Source organism: Delphinapterus leucas, chromosome 3 (genome assembly GCF_059928025.1).
Source record: "Delphinapterus leucas isolate spDelLeu-1000000601 "Yukka" chromosome 3, BTC_Dleu_Yukka2, whole genome shotgun sequence".
Taxonomy (NCBI): Eukaryota; Metazoa; Chordata; class Mammalia; order Artiodactyla; family Monodontidae; genus Delphinapterus; species Delphinapterus leucas.
The window spans coordinates 53,940,880-53,966,232 of record NC_143131.1 but is presented as its reverse complement, the minus strand read 5'-3'; the positions used below and the strand labels follow the sequence as shown (position 1 = coordinate 53,966,232).

The 25,353-nt window shown below is 35.9% G+C and overlaps 1 protein-coding gene across 8 annotated transcripts in view; it reads right to left on the bottom strand.

Moving 5' to 3' along the window:
• ERBIN (erbb2 interacting protein) overlaps positions 1–25,353 on the bottom strand; it is a 110,870-nt gene that overhangs the window by 58,739 nt on the left and 26,778 nt on the right. For all 8 annotated transcript variants that reach the window (XM_022596291.3, XM_022596293.3, XM_022596306.3 and 5 more), the window contains exons 2-4: positions 18,203–18,250; positions 12,333–12,530; positions 9,364–9,481 (exon numbers count right to left, since the gene is read on the bottom strand). In XM_022596291.3, the coding sequence (XP_022451999.2) occupies positions 9,364–9,481; positions 12,333–12,521 (307 nt within the window). In that variant the 5' untranslated portion in view covers positions 12,522–12,530; positions 18,203–18,250. The remainder of the gene's footprint in view (positions 1–9,363; positions 9,482–12,332; positions 12,531–18,202; positions 18,251–25,353) is intronic.

The following is a 25,353-nucleotide window of genomic DNA, read 5'->3' as shown; positions in this document are numbered from 1 at the left end:
TATTGGATCCTTTTAATTACTGATTGTAAGCATTCTTTAGAAATACTAGTATATCAAATGTTTTCTCACAGCCTGTCATGAATTTTTACTTTATTTTGTCATGTAGAAATGTCATTCCTTTACTGCTGTGCTTTTAATATTTGAATAAAACATCTTTTCTACTCCAAAGTCGTAAAAATATTTTTCTACATTTTCTAATAATTGTAATTTTTGTTTTTCATATTACTTAATCTGCAATTTATTTTAGTATATACTGTGAAGTAAGGCTCTCTTTGTTTTTACTATTTCCCATATAAAAACACTGTGCCAACACTTATGAAATATTTGTTTTCCTTATTCCACTGATTTGTAGAGGCATTTCTGTGTGTCATATTCCATTTGTAGAGGAATTTTTGGGTGTCATATTCCATGGTTATGTTTCTGGACAGTCTTTTCTGTTACCCTCTTCTACTGATCTATTCCATGGTTTTATGTCTTCCTGTTTAGATCATACTGCACTTTTTTTTTTTTTTTTTTTTTTTGCGGTACGCGGGCCTCTCACTGTTGTGGTCTCTCCCATTGCGGAGCACAGGTTCCGGACGCACAGGCTCAGCGGCCATGGCTCACGGGACCAGCGGCCATGGCTCACGGGCCCAGCCGCTCCGCGGCATGTGGGATCTTCCCAGACCGGGGCACGAACCCGTGTCCCCTGCATCAGCAGGCGGACTCTCAACCACTGCGCCACCAGGGAAGCCCATACTGCACATTTTCTGTTAAGTTTATTTCTAGGTATATGTGATAGATGGATTACATTAATGACCACTCACTACTCCCTATTACCACTCTCTGAATGTGATGTACCAGCTCCTCCCAACAAAATGCGAAGTATAATTTCCCTAATCCTGATTCTGGGCTCAGCCATCTGTTTTGGTTTGGCCACTAAAATGTTAACACAATTGATGAAATCAAGGGTTTAAAAAAGCCTTGCCTAATTTCCACTAGATCTCAGTTTCCCCTAACTGTCCTATGAGGACATGCCTGGGATGCCTGGGCTAGCCTGAGAGAGGATGAGATCTACAGCAGAGCTACTCCTGTCATCCCAGCAGAGAATTTCCAACATTTTAATTTAGACAGTCTTTATCTATTTCTGTTATTAAAGTTTTATTACCCTTATAAGTTGAGTCAAGTACTTTCCTCCCTTTCTAATCTCTAGAATAGATTTTATAAATTAAGGATTATCCCATTCCATGAAGGTTTGGTCCAACTTTTCCCTAAAATTAGGTCTAACAGTTTTTCTGACCACTAATTTGATTTAGTATTTTCAGTTTTCTATTTCTTCTTAAGTTGATTTTGGAAATTTTTCATTTCATGTAAGTTTTAAACTTTAGTGGCTTTATAGCATTCATTTTCTTTTGAGCGAAAAGTCAGTTTTAAATAAAATTATGGTAATAGGGATGTGAGAGATGTTGCTTTTTGGAGGGAATGAGGGATAAGAATTTTCTTAATGCTGAAATAAAAACTTGACAACCCTATTACAAGTCCCCAAAATGGAACAACTGATCTACAAAGCATTCCTTTACCTGCACATTTAATACTTCAAATATATATTTTAGGGCATTTATACAATGAATTACTTAACAGTATCTGTATGCTTCTTATATTACTGCTAATAGGTCTTATTTATTAGGCTGACTCAATTCTCTATTCTAAACACATGTAACTACTTAGTATACTGTACTTTTGTACAACTCGTTAAATTTAACTTACCCACTAATAATAACATTGATTTTTTACACTAATTTTTCTTCTTTCTTTTCTCTCATTTATTTACACACAAAATATTTAGTGTTACTGAATCCTATAAATTTAGGAGTTAAATTCTTACCAGTTCTTCAACTAACAAATAATTTGCCTCAAGTGATAATTCTACTGAGGATACATTAAAATAACTCTCCTAGGTGGCAGGCCCTAAGGAATATCTGGTAGCAGCAGGGCGCCCATGGTAGATGTGGGAGACACTGAAGAACTGAAGAATAGGGCAAAAAAAGGAAGGAGGCTTCAATAATTATGAAAAAGGTGTTATGAACTTAAAAAAAAAAATCACTATATTTAATTTCAAATGACATGTATTTCATTTCTCTTGAGTAAACACCAAGGAATGGAATTACCAAGTTCATTATATGTCTATTGATGTGTTGAATAACACTGATTTATTTTCAAATATCAAACTTGAATGCCCAGAATGAGTCCCTCTTGGTTGTGGTGAATAATTCTTATCATATACTTAAAAAAAAAAAAATCCACATCTAGAGGAAAGGTTGGAGGAGGACATTCTACACTGTCCTCTTTAGAGCCTGACTTCATTTTCATACTCAGCTTTACATATCATTTCATTGGTTTTTATTAAAGTCTATAATGTATCTTGAAATAGTCTACGTAAATGACATTATTCCAAGAACTGTAATATTTTTAGTACATGATAAAGTCTATCTAAGGAGAAAAAGACCAAAGACTACAGTATGTTCTACTGACCTAAAATTTTATATGGAGAAAGATAATTTTAAGAGTTCTAGGACTTCCCTGGTGGCACAGTGGTTAAGAATCTGCCTGCCAATGCAGGGGACATGGGTTCGAGCCCTGGTCTGGGAAGATCCCACATGCCGCGCAGCAACTAAGCCTGTGCACCACAACTACTGAGCCTGAGCTCTAGAGCCTGAGAGCCACAATTACTGAGCCCGTGTGCCAAAACTACTGAAGCCTGCGCGCCTGGAGCCCGTGTTCTGCAACAAGAGAAGCCACCGCAGGTGAGAAGCCTGGGCACCGCAACGAAGAGTAGCCCCCGCTCGCCACAAACAGAGAAAAGCCCACGCGCAGCAACGAAGACCCGACACAGCCATAAATAAATAAATAAATAAATAAATTTATTTTTAAAAAAAAAAGTTCTATGTTAGACTTCTGCAATTTAAATTTTTAATGGACAGTAATGCTTATAACATCTTCCACAAATACATATACTTCATATTTTTCAAATTTTAAAGTACTTTATTTCATAGCATGTGGTTTATAAAAATTAACCAATCAGTATCTATGAAATAGTAACTCTAATTTCAGATACATCGTAGTAATTTTTTCCTAAGCAAGTAGTTTTGAAGTACTCACTGGTTTCCTGCTTTTACAAATTGCTAGCAATGTATTCACTGTGATTTCAGTTCTTACCATATATATGTTCAGGTTCCAAATCTGTATCTCCGGTTCCCCCCTCTCTCCTTAACTCCAAATAAGAATTTTCAAATGCCCTTTAGGTACTGTTAGGTACCTTAAATAAAACATGTCTCGAACTGAAATTATTTATTCTCTATATTATTCAGCAAATATGCACCCATGCTATGGACTGTAGATACTGAGACACAGTTCCTTTTCTTGAAAGCTAAAATATAGCAAGAAAAACAAATATTTTCATTCTATTGGCTTCCTTCCTTCCTCAGTAGTGTTCCTTCTCAGTATCTTTTGTACCTTTCTCTCCTTCCTCCAGATCTCTTAATGTTGGGTTGCCACCAGGGCTCATTCTTTAGTCCTCTTTCATATTCATGGCCTTGTTGACTGTATCTAATCTCAGGCTCTATATGCCATCTACATGCTGGCAATTCTCAAATATGTATAGCTAGCACATTTCCCTTTCGACTGAACTCCAAACCCCTATGAACATCTGTATATCTTATTTTAAATGTAACATGTCCAAAAATGAGCCCCTGATTTTTTTCCACTAAAAATTATGAGTCCCAGAGATGTCCCCATCTCAGCTGGCAGCACTCTATCCTTCCACATGCACAGACCAATACCACTGAGATCATTCTTGACTCTTATCTCACATCCCACATCCAAACCATCATGAAATCTTGTTGACTCAACCTTCAAACGTATCTAGAGTCTGTCTACATCTCACTACTTCCACCACTATCACTAGAGGCGACTGAAATAGCACCTAAACTGGTTACTTTTCACCCTTGTACCATACTGTTTCTACACATAACCAGAGTAAACCTTTAAAATGCAAGTCATTTCATGCTCTGAATGACCTGACTCAAACTCTTCCAAATGATTCCATTTCACTGAGTAAGTGTCAAAGTACGTACAAATGCCTACCAGGATCTACATTATCTGCTGCTCCATATCCCTACCTTTCTGACCTCTATTCCTATCACTCTCCCATCTTGCTCACTATATTTTAGCTACCATAGCCTTCTGTTTCTCATACATGCTATGGATACTCACACCTTATAAACTTTACACTGGCTGTTTCTTCTTTCTGGTACATTCTTACCTTAGAAATCTACATGGCTAACTTCCTCACTTCCTCAAGTCCTTGCTCAAGCCACTTTCTCAATGAGGCCTACCCTCAATGCTTGTAGGCTTGTCTCCAAAGAGAACTCTTTTTATCCTTGTACATAAAGTATGCAGAACCTGAATTTCATCATGAGTTACTTCTTAATTCTCTAACAATTTCAGCTACCTGTTCCTTTTTCATTCTCCCTTAACTTCAATAGTGTTCCTTCTTTGTCATATACTCTTTTTATAAGAATTTGACTCTTGCTAAAACTCAGTAAAATGAAGATACTATAAAACATGGCTATCCTTCTCATATTAATCTATTTTGGTTACAGAAGAATTCTCCCTATACTGCTGAGAAAGAGAAAATACCTCCTGAAATCTAGGAACTGGTCTTGTACTATCAGCTAGTCCTTGTCTTACTACAAACAAGCTGCATTCAAAGGGAGGCCTTGGCAATTTCCTGTTGAACTAAGCAATTTCACTGAATACCAATATTAGACAAGGCCATTCTTTAACCATGACAGATCAAGACAAAAGCAAATTTGTAATCATGTCTTGACAAAGATAAAGTATGAACCTTGTCCAAGCCACCCCTTATCCTAATGAGTGACAGCTGCTTTTTTACTGATTATAGTTTCAGCCTTGCTCTAATCTGCCCTCCCTATAGATGAGATTTATTAATATTCTCAATCACAGAATTACTCCTACTTCTTGATGGCATTCCATCCATAGCAAACCCTCATATTCTTAAACCTTCTTCCAATCACCAAGTACAAGCCCAAATCCTATAATAAGTCTTTTAGCACCCCCTGAGACTCCCCTTCCACCCCCATGGCTCAATCACATGTAATCCTGGTGATCTCTGTTTGGAGGGCATCAACACTCCTCCAATGCCCTAAATGTACAATATAAGTTAATAGTGGCTCCTTACTTAGTGGTTTATGTATTTTAAAGGCTAAGGTAATTAAATAGTACAGAATGTAACACTGAGTTCCAGTCAAAACAGGCTAAAGGAGGAACTGCAAACTGAGATGATTATATTGGCTAGGGGATAACAGGTGTATGGTTTGGATCAGTTATAACACAGTGAATGGTAAGGCCTATGGCAAGGCACAGTGACTGCACACCCCACTTATAGTCTTCATTAACAACACACTTAGCAGTGACCAGTGATCACCAGCCTACATTTTTTAAGTTCCATGTCAGTTTAACACACGGTTTTTTTTCTTTCATTATCTTAAATAAGCTGATTTATTAAAACAGCTGAACTTAAACATTAACTATTAAGCAAATTAGCAATTTTAGAAATTTTAAAACACAGAGAAAAACAGTGACTTCCCCAGCAATCTATAATTTCCCTTGTAATCAATATAACTTCTTTGAACTTAAAGTGAAGAGGCTTTTCCAACATTTTGTCCCCAATCATCAGATTTTCTCAGGTTCAAAGAACTGCTTTCTGTACTGACCCACAAACTTTCAACCCATTTTTTCTGGACTTTTGGACTCGATTTTTAAAAAAGGCCTGATTAACCTCTCTAGCATTCCCATATCAGACAGAAAGATCTGAGCTACTCTTTCTGGTTTCTTTGCCTTACAATTCCTAGCTTTTAATCAGTGTGCTTATATAGAGAATTAACAACTAGATAGCCTTCATTTCTTTTTTCTCTCCTCTCCATCAGCTTTCTCTGTCAACCCCTTTGGCAAATTGTTTTAATCATCATCCCCTACTGGTCTTCTCAAGAAGACAGGCTGTTTGAACACCACGGATGATAATTTCTCTAACACCAGTTGCTACCTGCAATGGCTTGGAATAGCAGCTTGGTGAGCTTTTCATTTCTTCAAAAAGCTAACAACAAATCAAAACTTTAGACATGAAAGGAAAGAGCAAATTAAGACTCATAAATTAACACTCTAGTTTTATCATAGAATATAAATGATAAAAAAAGAATTCCATACAAAATGAAGACAAATATTAATAGCTCAAATTTATATACATCCTATACATAGACTAGTCCACAATTTGTTCACCAGTCTCATGAGGCAAGACAGGAAGTGGTAATATTGATAATATTATGTATAGTCTAACCGAGAATGAGATTAATTCCCCAATATAACAACAGGGCAAATAAACAGACAAGCATCGATTAGAGTACAATTCTTCTTTTTCCTAAATTAATGTTTTAATCACTAATCACATGTTACTTGCCAGTTGAAAAACACTGGAAGAAATATGTGAAAGATCAGAAACTAAGAAAACGTGAAAGTAAAAATCCTAAAACAAGTGCTTTTAAATAAATACAGCTTGCTGAAACACTAATAAAGTATGCCACAATGTTTCCTGCCTCCTTCCAAGCAGGGCATGTAGATAATAAATATGAAAACAGCATCTGGTATATTAAGATATACTAGAATATTATTAGATTGAACTGATAAAAACACCTAAAAGGAAAAAATAGTAGAGCTTGGATACAAGATTAAAGCATCTTATGCAAGATTTAACATGATGAGATGTAGTAATAGAGAAAAAATTTAGGGACAGTTCAATTTTCTCATTCAGAATATAAGATGAAACTCCCATCCTTCTCTAATACAGTGGTCATCTTAATACTAAATGTAATTTTAATACTTCCAAAATCTGATAAACACTACTTTCAGTTAGTGTGCTATCCTTTCTTTTAAGCAAGTTGTTAATCAAATACGCAACTAGCAAAACTCAAATTTCTCATAACCAACCACATCAACTATAATATGCATGCTATTTTCTTGTTTTCAGTAACGTAGCTGGAGTTCCCTGGTTGCCTAGAGGTTAGAATTCTAGGCTTTCACTGTTGTGGCCCGGGGTGAATCTCTGGTCAGGGAACTGAGACCCCACAAGCCACAAGGCACAGCCAATAAATAAATAAATAACATAGACTTGTATAAACATACACTTTAGGGTTACATATTACAAGTTAATTAAAATAATCTCAACTCTCTAAAAGTAAAGTGGGTTAATTACATCAGTTGTAATGATGACTATCAGATTAAGAATTAGGAATACAAGAATTTTTATCAGTCAAGGTAATGGTTCTGACATTATCATAGTTTCTTGTCTCTCCTCACTAGCTTTTTTCACCATCAATGAAATGCGGTTGCATTTAGACATCAGTTTAAGACTAAAAAGAGAAAAAAAAAAAACAAGGAAACAAGTAAAAGGCAAGGGACTGATTCTGCCGTTTAAAAAACAGATGAGATCACATAGAAAGAGAAGAACAGATAAATCAACTTAATTTTCAATGAAAATAAATTGTAAGGTTTTGTTGGCAACAATTATTAAAGCCATTCTCTTTCAGGGCAGAATATTTAAGTGCTTATCCTAAATCTTTTGGTCACATAGAAATTATCTCCAACTCCTCAAAAACACAAGCTGACACAGTTGTACAAAGCAGGTTTTCAATATAAGCAAGAAGGAACTGCTGAAACTAGAATGAAAAAGAAGAGAAACACTACAGTTCAATAGGTTGTCTTAACTCAAACACATTATTCTTCAAGAAGTTGCATGAAAGTCTAAGATATTAATTTAATGATGCTGCAGGGCCATAACTGCACCATTCTCAATTTAGAGTAATAAGTCTGGAGTGAGTGCATTTTCAGTAGGATATATGTAAGCGTGTTCATTATTGAGCCAAGTAATAGTTTCATATCATGAAGACTAGTTACGTGGGTTACTAGCCTTTCCCAGGTGCATAGAGTTTTATCAATAACACCCAGATTATTTCAGGTCTCTTTCCTTACACCTTAACATCTCTCATTCTAAAAGACCAAAAAGTAGAAAAGATACCCCTTTGGAGTGGAAGGTTACACTTGATGACTTCTAATGTCACAACAGTTCCGAAGTTCTATAACGCTACTTAACTGTCAGCATATGCAGAGCACAATGTAATGGATCAAGTTCATTTACTTTGGAATTTATCAAGCAATACTTGCCAATCTATTAAGCACAAGGAACGGAAAGAAATTTCAAACTGCCCTTAAAGAGAAGTTTCAAGCTGAGGAAATTTATTTAACCTAAAATAAAATCATGAGAAGAAAACTCACACAAATTAAAAACCAAATGACCCGAACTCCACAAAAATGACAATGTCACAAAAACATGGGCAAAGTGTTCTTGGTTTTGAAAGATCAAAGAGACACAACTGAATGCTATATGTGATCTTTAACTTGAAGGTGGGGGTAGGGTGAGCAAATAGCTAAAAAGGGCATTATTAGGCAACAGGGAAAATGTGATGTCAAATTTCTTGAGCGTGATAATGATATTGTGGTTATGTATAAGGATTTCCTTGCTCTTGGGAAATGCTTATTCCAATATTATTCCAATATATTGGAATATATGCTCATTCTAAAATTTTCAAGTGTCTACTTCTCTCTCCCTCCAAGGTAAGCACTTAACATTTTGGAATATATCTTCCATACTTTCTTCAACGTTTATCAAACTAAACAAACAAAACCAAGACTGTGTGCCCAGGAGAACAGTGACCATGTCCTTTTACTTTTCATCGTTAATTGTAATCCAACTCCTAATAAAGTATTTGGCACAGAGTGGTCTCTCAATAAATATTTGTTGATGTTCAATTCGTTTATGTTGCACAACTTTTTTTTTTAACCTTTACCACTACACTGTGAATATTTTATGTCAATATTGATGGAGCTACATTACACTCCACTCTTATGGATGCATCAAATTATGTAATCAACAACAGACATTACAGTTAGTTGTTACTAGTTTCTCACCATCACAAACAGGGCTGTAAATATATATAAAAAAATAGATATAAGGATATATAAATATGTACATGCATTTACCCACAGCATTTTAATTAAACAGTCATTTAAAATTGTTTATACTTACTCTCTGCCTTTAAATTCTCATAGATCATTTATATATAGATGAAAGTTAATTATGGTAGTACATTACAATCTGACTTTTTAATTCTTTTTATTTGCTAAAACACAACAGAAATTTTAATAATATAACATGTTCCCAAGTACAAAAAGTTAGGGGGAAAAAAATCTTACCATTCTTGCTGACATCCAGTTCCCTGAGATTAATGAGATTTGCAATAGATGCTGGTAATGTTGTTAAATCATTATCTGGCAAACTCAGTTTGTGTAGAGACTGACAGTTAAAAAGTTGCTGTTGAAACAAGGTAGAGAAGTATTTTGATTATTCCTTAAGTTTCCTTAAATATTTCATTTATTAACCTTTACACAAACAAATATTATTAATATCATTAAAACTGAATGAGTTATACCTACACAAATACCAGGGAAGATCTCTTATTATTTTATGCTATTATGGATCTGAACACAATTGGACTACTCAGAATGATTTATATCCTCACACTTCTGCCCTGGGTGAAATGCACTTAGTGAAAATAAGTATATGGTGTATTTTCTGCTAAGGTCATAAAAAATAAGTGGCTGTTAAATATGGTAAACTTTGAATCTTGTATTCCAAGCATCCTTATTCCAAAATGAAAGTTTATATAAATTAAATTCAAATATGTACAACTGATTTTAAATGACTTAAAATATAGAATTCTGATTTGGGAGCACAAAATAAATAAAGGAGCAAATATACTGTTATGCTAAAATCACAATAATGAAATGTGATCAAAATATATTTAACCAAAAGCAGTAAGTAAATGGGCTACTTCTAAGCCCCATACCAAAAAACTGTACAGAGCATAGAGGATTTTTAGGGCACTGAAAATACTCTGTGTGACAGCGTAATGATGAATACGTGTCGTTATATATTTGTCCAAACCCACAGAATGCACAACACCAAGAGCAAATCATAATGTAAACTATGAACTTTGGGTGATTATGATTTTTCAACATAGGTTCATCGGTTTTAACTACTCTGGTGGTTTAACCACTCTGGTGGGGGATGCTGATAAGGGTGGAGGCCATCCATGTGTGGGGACAGGCTATGTATTTGGGAAATCTCTGTACCTTCCTCTTAATTTTGCTGTGAATCTAGAATTATTCCAAAAAAGAAGAGTCTTTAGAAAAAAACAAAACTATGCACAGGATGGCACTGAATAAGTCCTATTTAAGAAGAGCATTCTTCCAAAAATGGAAAATTGCTAGGCATGATAAGTGATTCAGTTATTTTCACTATCATAGCAAGCCTCTCTTTTCAACACAGTCCCCAGACTGAGACCTTGCTGGTGGTGATTAGAAAAAGGGACTAATTTTAGTCTTCCATTTTCTCTAGGAGAACTAGCTAAGGAAGATAAATTACTTGCTGAAAAACAATATACAAGGGAACAGTCAATTACAAAGCACCCTATTACAACTTAGGGGAGAAATTCATGAACATGCAACCCACAACCTTTAATATTTTATCCACATCTATACACAGATTTCTTTATAAGACAATCTTGGATAGCACTACTTTCAAAATGATTTTACTACTGGCCACCCAAAGAAAACCTTTTTCAAAACACTGCTGCCGGGCTTCCCTGGTGGCTCAGTGGTTGAGAGTCTGCCTGCCAATGCAGGGGACACGGGTTCGTGCCCCGGTCCGGGAAGATCCCACATGCCGCGGAGCGGCTGGGCCCGTGAGCCATGGCCGCTAAGCCTGCGCGTCCGGAGCCTGTGCTCCGCAACGGGAGAGGCCGCAACAGTGAGAGGCCCGCATACCGCAAAAAAACCCCCCAAAAAACAAAAAAAAACCTGCTGCCATCCGGTATGTATATACACACACACAGAAATCTAAAACAAATACTTTAAGTTACAACAGATACATGCAATGCTCTTTATTTTCTACTCTATGACAGTTAAGGTTGCCAGATAAAATACAAGATGCCTGATTAAACTTGGATTTCAGATAAACAATAATTTTTTAGTGAAAGTATGTCCTATATACTGCATGAGATACACTTATACTAAAAAATTATTCACTGTTTATCTGAAAAGTGTAATTTAATTGGGTATCCTGTATTTTTTATTTTCTAAATCTGCCAGTCCAAATAATAGTTCATTATTTGGAAATGCCCCATATATTAAACTGATTTTTATGAGCCACTAATGAGCCTTCACCCACAGCTTGAAAACCACTGCTGTGTGGGTGGTAAAGCTCTCTGACAAAACTATGGTAGCTTTCCGCACAACAATAAGAAACTGAGGGGCTTCCCTGGTGGCGCAGTGGTTGAGGGTCCGCCTGCCAATGCAGGGGACGCAGTTTCGTGCCCCGGTCTGGGAAGATCCCACATGCTGCGGACCGGCTGGGCCCGTGAGCCATGGCCACTGGGCCTGCACTCCGCAATGGGAGAGGCCACAACAGTGAGAGGCCCGCGTACCGCAAAAAAAAAAAAGATACTGAGTAGAGGATGAAGACAGGTTAGAATTTAAGGAAAAAAAAGTAGCCGCCACTAAAAAATTTTAGCAAAGAAGTTGTTAATGTGAGATGATGTTTCATGGCAACAAACCTATTTTCTCCTGCTAGTTGCTCCTACATTTCAGAAATGTTAAGTCCTCCAAAACTTTTCCAAATAAACTGAAATGGGGAAAACAGAATACTACCTCTACAAAGCTGTTAAAAAGCAAAATTCTGATGTGATAACTGAAAAGACAGTTTATCCTCAATAACTATAATGTAGATCAATGTCTCAGGAAAACTAGAAAAACATTAATTTCAATTCTTTGTCTAGTTAAATCTATTGGCTGCAGAAATTGTGCAGTCTTATTGTCCACCTTAGTGCCTAAGGTACTGGAATTAAATACAAAATTTTAAATTATTTGCACAAGTATTTAAGCAATTAACTTGAAGAGATAAAGGTTAAAAATTCTATCTAAAAAAATTTGAGTCATGTGGCACACCCTAAGCTGAAATTAAACCAAAAAAAGGGGAAACAATGCACACACACACACACACATATATATATATATATATGCAGCATTATGGCAACATTGGGAATATCATATTTCTAGGCATAAAAATAAGCAAAGGCAATTCTTGAAAGACTGGATTAACATACCTTTGGAAGCTCTTCAATCTGATTAGCATCTAAGTAGAGCTCCTCCAGAGTTTTTTCAAAAGTAAAAATCTCTTTGGGAACCTGTTCCAAACTGCAATGAGAATAATCAAGAGTAGTGACGGTCTCCTCTTCTCCTCGTAGACAACGACATGGTACCAACCGCACAAACAAACTTCGTTTTGTAGTCATTTTTAGACACTGCAATATACAAACAAAACTAAATTTAGTAAAAACATGTATTATAACAATTTTTCAAAACAAATTATTCCAATTCAATTCTCACAGCTTACATATCACAGATAAATATCTCCTCCCCAACACATTAAATAGAATGCATTTAACATTGCTTTATTATCAAATTTTATATATAGTGAAGTTCAAATTAAACTCAAGCACTTCTGTACTTCACAAAATGATCCATTAAGTAACCAATTATATGCTTCTATAAGCATATAGACCCACCTCCCAGAGTAATGAAAGTAAAAACAAACATAAACAAATGGGACCTAATGAAACTTAAAAGCTTTTGCAGAACAAAGGAAACCATATCGAAAAGACAACACTCAGAATGGGAGAAAATATTTGCAAACGAAGCAAAAGACAAAGGATTAATCTCCAAAATATACAAAACAGCTCATGGAGCTCAATATCAAAAAACCAAACTAATCAAAAAATGGGCAGAAGACCTAAATAAACATCTCTCCAAGGAGGACATACAGATGGCCTAGGGGCACGTGAAGGATGCTCAACATCACTAATTATTAGAGAAATGCAAATCAAAACTACAATGAGGTGGGACTTCCCTGGTGGCACAGTGGTTAAGAATATGCCTGCCAATGCAGGGGACACGGGTTCGAGCCCTGGTGCGGGAAGATCCCACATGCCGTGGAGCAACTAAGCCCGTGCACCATAACTACTGAGCCTGCGCTCTACAGCCTGCGAGGCACAACTACTGAAGCCCGCATGCCACAACTACTGAAGCCCACGGGCCTAGAGTCTGTACTCTGCAACAAGAGAAGCCGCCACAATGAGAAGCCTGGGCACCACAACGAAGAGTAGCCCCCACTTGCCACAACTAGAAGAAGCCTGTGTGCAGCAACAAAGACCCAATGCAGCCAAAAATTAATTAATTAATTAAGAAAAAAAACTACAATGAGGTTATCACCTCACACTGGTCAGAATGGCCATCATCAGAAAATCTACAAACAACAAATGCTGGAGAGGGTGTGGAGAAAAGGGAACCCCACTGTGGAGAACACTATAGAGGTTCCTTAAAAAACTAAAAATAGAACTACCATATGACCCAGCAATGCCACTACCAGGCATATACCCTGAGAAAGCCATAATTCAAAAGGACACATGCACCCCAATGTTCACTGCAGCACTACTTACAATAGCCAGGACATGGAAACAACCTAAATGTCCAATGACAGATGAACGGATAAAGAAGATGTGGTACATGTATACAATGTAATATTACTCAGCCATAAAAAGGAATGAAATTAGGTCATTTGTAGAGATGTGGATGGACCTAGAGTCTGTCTTACAGAGTGCAGTAAGCCAGAAAGAGAAAAACAAATATCGTACATTAACACATATATGTGGAATCTAGAAAATGGTACAGATGAACCTATTAACAGGGCAGGAATGAGACAAAGACGTAGAGAATGGACATGTGGACATGGGGGTGGGAAGGGGAGGGCGGGATGAATTGGGAGATTAGGATTGACATATATACACTACCATACGTAAAACAGACACTAGTGGGAACACGCTATAAAGCACAGGAAGCTCAGCTCAGTGTTCTGTGATGTCCTTAGATGGGTGGGATGGGGGGCTGGTGGGAGGGAGGTCCAAGGGGGAGGGGATATACATATACATATAGCTAATTCACTTCGTTGTACAGCAGAAAATAACACAACACTGTAAAGCAATTATAAACTAATTTAAAAACAATTTTTGTAAAAAGAAACATGCTTTATTAGTCTGCTCATCCTCAACAAGAAAAACCCTAATACAACAAAGATATTTCTTTAATTTCTGACTAAGAGCTGTTTCTCAATTAAGAACTTGACTCTATGTAGTTCTGAGTAGAAAGTGGGAGTGCAAAGATATTTTCAGGTCTTCTAACCAGCCATTAACTTTCCTGTAACTCTCCCACATCAAAATTCCAATCTAAGCCAAGTATATTTTGTTTCAATTAATATTATTCTTTTAATTTTTCTAAAGTTTATAGGTCTTATATGTGTGTAAGTTTACACAATAGAGAAGAAATTTGCTCCAGTAAAGTGCAGACTTCATTATTTCGATCTAATTGGGGGGAAAGGCTCAATTCTGAATTAGTGAAAATTCTCAAGGCTAATTTTAAGAACACAACGTTCATACAGAGATTAATTCCAACTAGAAGGCTAACATTATACTACCAAAGAAAAGCCTACATCAATAAATGATTGCTAATTAATGTTGTCAATTCTTTGTAAAAGAATAATAAATTCTTGCCCTAAGCAGAAGACTCTATGAGAGTATTAGATTACTTCTACCCAGAGCCAAGGCTAGGTTGAAGCCAGTGCAGCAAATGCCTCAGGCACACACACACACACACACACACACAAACTCAGTAATCAAATTAAATATTTTAATGCAATATCTTTTTAAAAAATCCAAATCACTGAAAAACAATCCATTAATGACCAAAATGGTAAATTTAAAAATAAAGACAGAATCAGTATGACCAATTTTTTTTCTTTTGCCTCAGGCTCCAATGTGGCTCTGCAAGGCACTGCTTCTAACTCTTCTAATTATATCATATTCTTAAAGAGTTTGACAATAGGATAAGTATTTCCCTTGCAATTAAAAAAAAAAAATCTGACTATTCTTACCATGTGTGCCAGGCACTGTGCTAAATTCTTTATATAAACTGTATGTTTCAGGACTTTCCTGGTGGTCCAGTGGTTAAGAATCTGCCTTCCAATGCAGGGGACATGGATTGATCCCTGGTCGGGAAACTTAAGATCCCACATGCCGTGGGGTAAATAAGCCTGCGCGCTGCAACTACTGAACCCGCATGCCACAACTAGAGAGCCCTCGTGCTGCAACAAAACATAAAATAAAATAAAATATTAAAAAAAACTATGGGCTTCCCTGGTGGTGCAGTGGTTGAGAGTCCGCCTGCCGATGCAGGGGACACGGGTTCGTGCCCCGGTCCGGGAAGATCCCACATGCTGCGGAGTGGCTGGGCCCGTGAGCCATGGCCGCTGAGCCTGCGCGTCCAGACCCTGTGCTCCACAACAGGAGAGGCCACAACAGTGAGAGGCCCGCGTGCCACACACACACACAAAAAATCTATATGCTTATTCTCATTTCATCCTCGTGTATCTTTCTAAGGCATGTATTATTATTATCCCTATTTTTCCAAAAAGAAACTGATTCTGTGCTTGTAGTGCACTATACTGCTTCTCAATATATAATGATATACTTGAACTCAGATTCATGAAATAATTCAAATATCAATAGGTCTTTACTACGTACTTTTCCTTTAGGGTTTACAAAAACAAGCTACCGATGGGGTACAGGACAAACCACCCCAAAATATGGTACCCCAAAATATGGCACCCCAATATATGGCATACTGAATATTTTAAGCTAAAGGAGTTTGATAAAATAGCAGAAGCAGGAAGGTCACTCTGACCTTCCACACCATTCTCCCCTGAAACAGGTAATAAAATCCTCCTGTGAAAGGTGCCCTCCCTATACCAGGAGGTATCTCTGAAGACAAAGGAAGAAGAATTCTAATGAACAGGACTTGTTAAATCTCCCCCAGTTTACTACACTTACTTCATACTCTTTGATCTAAAGTATTTCTACGCAACTGTCCACTTCATCAAACACGGCATAAAAATACTCAGGTTTAACTGTTTCTTTGGGTCTTCCTTTCCTTACAAAGGCTCCCTGTGTCACTTAAAACTTACATTAAATAAATGTATATATTTTTCTCCTTTTAATCTGTCTTTGTCAGTTTAATTTTCACACCCAGCCAGGAACCCTAAGAGGGTGAAGGAAAAACTTTTCCTCCTTTACACTATGATGTCAAACATCAAATGATTCTATCTAAAATTTTTGTCTCATGGGGATGTAATGTACAGCAAAGTGACTATAGTTAATAATACTGTACTGTATATTTGAAAGTTGCTAAGAGAGTAGATCCAAAGCTCTCATCACAAGAAAAAAAATTGTTACTATGTATGGTGACGGATGTTAACTAGACATATTGTTAGGATCATTTTGCAACATATACAAATACTGAATCACTACGTTGTATTACTTGAAACTAATACAATGTTATATGTCAATTATTACCTCAAGAAAAACAAAAAATTACTTTGTCAATAAAGTTTACTGAATTTGCTTAATCTATGTTTATATGAAGGTGTATTTTACTGATAAGAATAAGCAGTCTTATTGATCTAATAAGAATTTAATCCCTAAAGGGGAATTTAGCTTATACTTGTGTTTAATGAGATAATAAAAAAATATTCTAAAAATGAATATACACTTTCTTTTTCAAGAGATTCTAAGACTTCAACTGATAATGAGTTAGGGGGACACTTAAGAAAAATGGGAAAAAACTCTATCTGCTCTGTCCAATCTGGTAGCCACTAACCTGAAAATTCAAGTTAAATCAGACAAAATTTTAAATCTGGTTTCAGTCACACTGACCATATTTTAAATGCTCAACAGCCACAGGTGGCTAATGGATACCATACTAAATAACAGAAGATACAGAACATTTCTATCACTGCAGAAAGTTCTAGGAGGCAGCACTAATACAATATTTCAAACTATTATTCTGGTTCATATTATAACTACTGTATGCTTATATTTATATGATAGTATGCAATAACTTGCAAGATATGGCCTAAAAAATCCATTTTCCAGAAATCATAATAGATTTGGAAGTATAACTCCCAGCTGAGAATAAGGGACATGAAATGTTATTACCAAATGTACATGGTTTAAGAGTGTAGGGACTTCCCTGGTGGTCCAGTGGTTAAGACTCTGCACTCCCAATGCAGGGGGCACGGGTTCAATCCCTGGTCGGGGAACTAAGATCTTGCATGCCGCACAGTGTGGCCAAAAAAAAAAAAGTGTATTTATTTTACTATATTTATTTAAATCATCTGTGCAGGGCACTTGAGGTAGGAAGCAATTTACAAGGCAGAATTGTTAATAAAGGTAAAAAGACTTCCAAGACTTTTCTGTAGTGGTAATCATACTGCAGAACTTCTCAGAAGAGACCATGAACTCAGAAAAAGATTAGACACTCAGCTCTAGGAAACTGCAAAGAGTTTACATCTCAAGTGAAAACTTCCTCAAAAAAACAAAAACAAAAGAAAACTTCCCCCCCAAAAAACAAAAGAAAACAAAACTTCCTGTGGACAGAGACAGTGGAAAGAGCAACTTAGACCTCAGAATAAATTCAGTGGGCCTGAACCAATACAAAAATGGATCCCAATTTAGACTAAAAACTTCTGATTGATAAGAAAGGAGGGGGACCTTAATTATTGAGGTCACAAGAGGAAAGTACCATATGAAAGGGAATGAATAACAAGACCCAAAGAGATCCTCCCTTACACAACACTACAGAGAAGTAATAAACCAAAGGGAGAAAGACTGGCCTGATCGGAACAGGAAGTGATCAACATGGGACCGCTAATTAGAATTTTAGTGTTGTGATATAAGAGGCACTTAGAAATCAGACTTAAAACGGCAGACACAAAAACATTCTAATCAAATGGAGGAAGAGAAGCCAACCAAAAAAAAAGGCATAATAACCCAAACATTTTCTAACAAAAGAAATTAAAACTACTTACCACTGGGTTGAATTTATCTCCCTGATGTTTCTTAATTGAGCCAACATTCTATGGAAACCATAAAAAGAAACAAAATTAACAATAAAAATAGATCTTTATGACTTTAAGGAATATCTCTTCTAATTTCTTATTTACCTCAAAATGTAAATTAAAATTCTCAATAATTCAGCCCCATAAACTGACACACACAAATTTGCTAACTTCTAAATACATGGCTACCTTCTCAACCAGTCACTGGATTTACTGTTCATAATACATTTGTAAACTATTGAGAGCCCTCATCTATATCAAATAATAAATACCTCTCTATCTACCGTTAAAACCCCATTTATTTGCCCTTACTGAAAAATAATAAAGTTTTCCCAAGCAAATAAACTCTAATCACCAATTTAAATTTAGTAATTTTTGATGGTTCTATGCAGCAGACACTGTTAATTGCTTATCAGTCTTTTCCCCCTTTCCAGAATTTTCCTTATTCAGGGTGGTAATAGACCCAGCTAAAAACCCACTTTTGAGCTTTCCAAGAAGGGTGAACAGGTAATGGATGACACAGTTAAGATCAACGACATATACTTAGAAGTCTACTTTGGGGGTGGGATGGGGGTTGGCCCTGGAAAAACATTTGCTTTCCTTATCCAGGGACAGATGTGAACATGTCTACTTCTATCCTATGACCATGAGTCAACAACCATGAGGATTAAAAACCTACCAAAAAGGCTGACAGAGTAGAAAGACAAAACAAGCTGGGGGTCTCTAATAGCACAGTTGAGTAGCTGAACTACAGAAATATCTGGATTTCTTGGTTTATAAGAAAACTAAACCCCTATTTGCTTAAACCATTGCTATGTTTTCTGTACCTGTAACCAACACATTCCAAAATAAGACAACCCAAAACCCAAAATAACAGCATTAATGTATATACATCATAAATAATCTTTTTTTAAAGATATTAATAAGTGTTTCAGAATTTACAGGGTCACTTTAAATATACTGGGCTATATGTCTCTATGTTAAATTGTTTAGGACTGCTGAGTTGTTTAACCTTCTCCACAAATTCCACCCATAGTACATGCCACAAAAAACACCTTTGCATATATCAAGCAAAGATGGCCACTTAATCTGTCACTCAAGGTACTCACACATACATAGCTGTCTGGTAAAATGGCATTGCCAATGAACTGAGATGGAATAAGGCTACAGAAGGAGCAGGTTAGAGAGAAGAGAGAAGGAAGTTTGTGTTTAAAGACTTTAGCTTGAAATACCTGAAAGCTTTCCTACTGCGATCCTACATAGGCAGTTGGATATGGGTATTCAGAAATATGGGGAGAAATCCAAACTGAGGATATAAATTTGTAAGTTATCTGTTTAGAGATGATATTTAAAGTAATGAAATTAGATGAAAGAATCAAGGGCATGAATGTGGACAGAAGAGTACAGGTTCAAAACAGAAAGAAAAGAAGAAGGGAAGGAAGGAAGGGAGGGAAGAAAACAGATTCAATGACTGAGCCCTGAGATATTATAAAAATAGGTCATAAAGAAGAAATAGAACCAGAAATAGAACACTGAAGAGAAGCAGTCAGTGAGTCAAGAGAAACTACCCCCCAACCACCCACCCAAAGTGTGATATACTAAAAGCTAAATGGAAAAAAATGTTTCAAGGAGGAAGTTATCAACTATGTTAGTAAGAACTTTAATTGTCACTGTGTAATAATGTAAAGGTCATTGATTATCTTACTGGGCAGTGGTAGAGACAAAACACTGTTTGGAGGGGATTCAAGAAATAGGAAGAGGATAATTTGACATAGCAAATACAGACTCAGGTAGTTTCGCTAAAAAAGACACTGGAAAAATAGAGCAGTAGAGAGAGCAGAATGTGAATCAAGAGTCACAGCAGTGGATTTGTAGGCAGATGCGAATAATCTAGCAAGAGAAAGAGATACATTTTTATAAAGAGATTTGGAAAACCATTCATAGACCATCCTAACAAAGTTTCCCACCAGTTTCAAAAAAAACAAGCTGCTCATGAGGAGGAGAACAAAACAAAAGAAACCTCGGGTGCCATGGTACAACTAGCTAAACGAAATTCACTTAGGGTATTTTTAAAACTACTACTAGATTACCGTAGCTTCTCCCTAGAGATTCTGATTTAGGAGATGAGATATAAAACTCAAGATTCTTTATCATACACAAAATGCTGATGTGATACTTTTTTCTAACAGTTTCAACAATCATCAATCCATAGCCAATATTATTTCATCTATACTCAAACCACCATCTTTTCCCCTTTCCATCCTTTTTTGATAAACTCTCATTTGGGGGATTACTGTACCAACTGAAAAGTGAAATCACTATAAAGGTTTTCTAAAATATAGTATGTTATACTTCCCTATGGATCTGAAGAGATCACAAGTTATACTTGGCTAGATTTAAGAGAAATCTTATGTTGGAACCATCTTTTTAAATGAGTTCAGAAGTTGAAATGCACAACAAAGGCTCCTCAGGCATGCCCATAGCCATTAGATGGTACTTAGTGGTTGTGTACGATCATTTTAGCTTAATCATGGCTATCACGGTATTTGTTAATCTGTATTTGGTACAACCTGTGCTTAATTCTAAGGCATTTTATGGACATTATTAACCCATTACCGGTAAGTACATGAATAGTAAACAATGAAAATAGTTATATGCAAAAGAGCAAAAATAAAAACGTAAAAAAAGTTATGTAATGAAAACAACAAATACTGTATAGGAGCATTTGATTGTGAAGGACAAAAATAACTGAATGTATAAAATGTGCTATGCCTACAACATATACAGCAAGAAATGAGGAAAGGAGGCTGGTGAAATAGCTAAATTTCACACTTACAAGGTCAATGTTGCTGTCTGACCCCTGCTAGCCTAATTCTAATTCAGTAGAAAGCTGAGAGCTTCTTCAATGTCAGCACTGTTAATCAAACTTTCACATCAAACCATGGTTAGCCTAAATATGCCAAAAAAAAAATCTTAATGTGGAATAAAATAGTTGACATACATACTGAAGTTATACGGAGTTCCCACATTTGCAGAAACTTCCACTTTATATTTTTACAAATAACTTAACATAATAAAAAAGACCTTTAGAGTAAAGTTTGGCAAATGCATACATCCATATAACCAAAAGCAACCAAGATATAAAATCTTTCTATCACCCCAGAAAGTTCCCATGTGCTACTTTCCAGTCAACACCCTGGCCAAGGCAGGGTGCTATGACATTTGTGTACAAGTATTAGGAGAATGCAGGCTTCAGTTCTTGTGGGTAAATATGGGAGTGAAACTGCTAGATCAAAGTCTATAAGCATGTTTAATTTTATTTTTTTAAAAAAAAGGAATAAACAAACAAGTCATTTTACAAGGTGGTTTTAACACTCCCAGAGTTCCAATCAATTCCTCACCAACACTCGATATTCTCAGTCTTTCTTAACATTAACCTATGTAGTAGGTGCAGACAAGTAGCTCGCTGTATTTGTGTTTTGCATTTCTCTAATTACAAAATGGCATAGCAGAGCCTCATCTGTACTTGGAACTCAGTTAGGTGATAAGATACTGGACTCCAGCCTTACATGACACTCTAGTGGGAAAAGACTTTTGTAGAAAAGAATGACGAAATTTTGTATATGGGAGGATTGCAAATTATTGTACAAGAGGATATACTATATTAGAAAACAATTCTCCATGAACATCTCACATTTCTGCATGGTCTGGGTCCACTGAGCAATGTCATTTACAGCCAATTTAAGATGTTTATACAAGGATACATTCCAGATAATAACACTTAGCAACATTCAGACAGTTCAATGTCCTCTCTCCAGAGACAATTTGTTTAAATTCCAGAGTAAAAATAAGGTTTCTATCTTTCACTCTCCTGAGGAGAGGATAGACAGGTCATAAGTGGTCCTATGAAAGATCAGAGTTTTCTAATTTGGGGTTCCCCTTCTGTAATGCACACTACTATCTGTGCAGGTACCATCTGACCCTCACTGTGAAGCCCTATGAAGACTTCGGCTCAGGTAACTGACACAAAATATTGCCCTGGTTGCTGATTTTCAGGGAGTAATAAACCCTTTGTTTCTGGTCTAGAAGTCTTGTGTTTTCTGGCAAGTTAACATTTTAGATTGTAAGTAGGGTAAAACCTCAGACTCTTTACTCTTTCTGATTTAACCAGCATAAATTAAGAAACATGGCCACAATGTTTTATACCACCTGAGATCAAGAGATGCAGAGTCTATTTCCCCACTCTTTGAATTTGGGCTGAACTGTGACTTATACCAACTCACTGTGGCAGAAGTTAGGCAAGTAACAGTGCCTATGCCTCAAGAAGATTTACAACTTCTGCTTTTACCTTCCTTGAATGCAGCCCTGAGGACATGATGCTGTAATTCTTTATAGGATAAAAGACCACTTGCTGATTCACAAATTCAAGAGCTATATAAATTGCTGTAGTTTTAAGCTTAAGTTTACCAACTGTATTGATTTTTTCAAAGAGAAAACTTCATAATTTGTTCATTTACTTATGGGACATTTTCCATTTCCCTGATTTCGCTTTTCTCTATTTTTTCGGCCTTTTATTTATTTTGAATTTGTCTTTTTCTGACTCTTAGGGTAAAGCTTATTAAGTAATTGATTCTAATACTTTATTCTTCAAGATTTAAAGCTATAAATTCTGAGATGCACTTCATAAAATTTGGTATGTTGTCTTTTTGCTGAATTTGTTTAAAATGCTAATTTCCCATTTGATTTATTATTTTACCCATGAGTTATTCAGAATCACCTTAATTTCAAAACATTCAGGGATTGGGAATTCCCTGGTAGTCCAGTTGTTAGGACTTGGAGCTCTCACTGCCGAGGGCCCCGGGTTCAATCCCTGGTTGAAGAACTAAGATCCCACAAGCTGTGTGGTACAGCCAAAAAAAAGAATTCAGGGCTCTACTAAACCTCATTTTGTTACTGATTTCTAATTTAATTCCACTGTAATCAGAAAAAATAATATTATGATTTCAAGTCTTCACAATATGTTGAAGTTTTGACAGCCCCACATGAGATCTACTGAGGTGAGTGTTTCATGTATATTTAAATGTCACATTCTGCATCTCTTGGGTTTAGTGTTCAAAAAATGTCAGGTTAAACTGATTGAGAGTGGTGTTCAAATCTTCTGTACCCTTACTAATTTATGGCATTCTTTTTCTACTAATTACTGAAAAGTACTGCAATCTCTAACCGTAAGTGTAAATATGTTTTATTTCTGTCAATTTTTATTTCATGTATTTTGAATCTCTTATAAAGTATCAATAAATACACATTTGGGGTTCTTGTACCTTCTTGAGGAATGGATCCTTTTATCATATAAAATGTCCTTTCTCTCTGCTAATAATCCTTGTCTTGAAGTATAGTTTGCCTGATATCACTATAGCCATAGGAACTTTCTTTTGGTAAGTGTTAATGTATATTTTTCCAACTATTACTTTTAACCAAATTTGTCTTTAAATTGCCTATTTATATGAAGCACAGAGTTGGGTCTTACTATTTTATCCAATCTGACAATTTCTATGTTTTGATGGTAGGCGTAGACCATTTATATTTAATATAATTACTGGTGTGATTTAAGTTTATTACATTACTATTTATTTATTTGTTCTTTGTTTCTTTTTTTCCTGCCTTCAAATATAGTTATTTTTTCCTATATTATCTCATTTTATGGACTTTAAGCTATACATATTTTGTGGTTGCTCTAGGAATGTACAGTATGTATTCTTAATTCATCATAGTCCACCATCAAATAATATTATACTATTCTAATTATACTATATAATTTTATATATGATGTAACAAATGTAAGAGCATAATTTATTTACGTCTACTCTCGCTCATATTTCATGCTATTGTCATAAATTTTACTTCTACATATTATAAATCCCACAATTTCTTTTTGTTTTACACTATTCAACTGTCATCTATATAAATTTAAAAACCAGAAAAGACTTCCATATTTATTCACACATTCACCATTTCTTAGTCTATTTCTTACTACTGTCAAGCCCATTTGAATAGTTTTTTTAAAAGATACTGCATTTTTCAGTTCTAGAAAACATCTGGTGTTGGTACAAAGTTCCCAATACTCTCCTGAAATACTCAACCCCTCGCATGTTATCCTGTAAATTGTTTTAAAATCATTGTCTCCTAACTCATTGACTCCTAACTCTGGGTCACCTAATAAGTCTGGTTTTCTTAACTGTTTTCTCTTAATTATACAATCATATTTTCCTTTTTCTTTGTATATTTCATAATTTTTCACAGTATTCTAGATGCTTTTTATAAAATAACAGTTGAGAACTGAATGTAATATTGTTAAGTTTCACTTATTACCCAGAGAGTCTATGCTCTTCTCTCAGTTAGGATGAGTGACTGATAATTCAGTTTCCTATTAGAACCAATTTGAGCTGGGACTGGCTGCAGCTTTAATTAGAGTGAACTCTTCTGTGATCAATTCAACCCCCAACTTCCCATCTTCAACCACAGCCATATCTTTTTGATCTTGTCAAAATCTGAGATAGGAAGAATTTGGGCTGCAATTCCAGATATTTTTGGTTCGGTTTACCTTTAGATTCAACCCCAGCAGTGTCCCATAATTTAAGAAACATTAGAATTTGCAGAACTATACATTTCTATAGGTATTTTTCAACTAAGCCTCTACTCCTCTTCACGGCAAAATTCAAGGTGGATAAAATTATCAGGTTTAATGATTTAATTTTGCCTTTGGGGCTCTGTCAGATTCCCATCCCTTCACAAAAGCCCACACTGTCACTTGAGGACTGGATGATTTATATTCATCCCTTCAGTCTTTCCATTTATGGTAAGTCCTGCTTCATCCTATACTGAAATCTGGCTGCGAAACTGCCACACTCTTGACTCACCTATGAGAGGTTCATGTATCTACGGAAGTCAGTTCACTAAGGCTTCCCTGATTCCACTGATTTTTTGCTAGCTCTATTTTTTTTTTAAGTGTGATTTTTATTCTTTACAGGTTTTTCTTATTCTTGCCAGGGGACCAAAAAATTTTTGTGCCCTCCTATATGCTAACTAGAAGCAGAAATACTAGGAAAAAGTGCAATAAAATT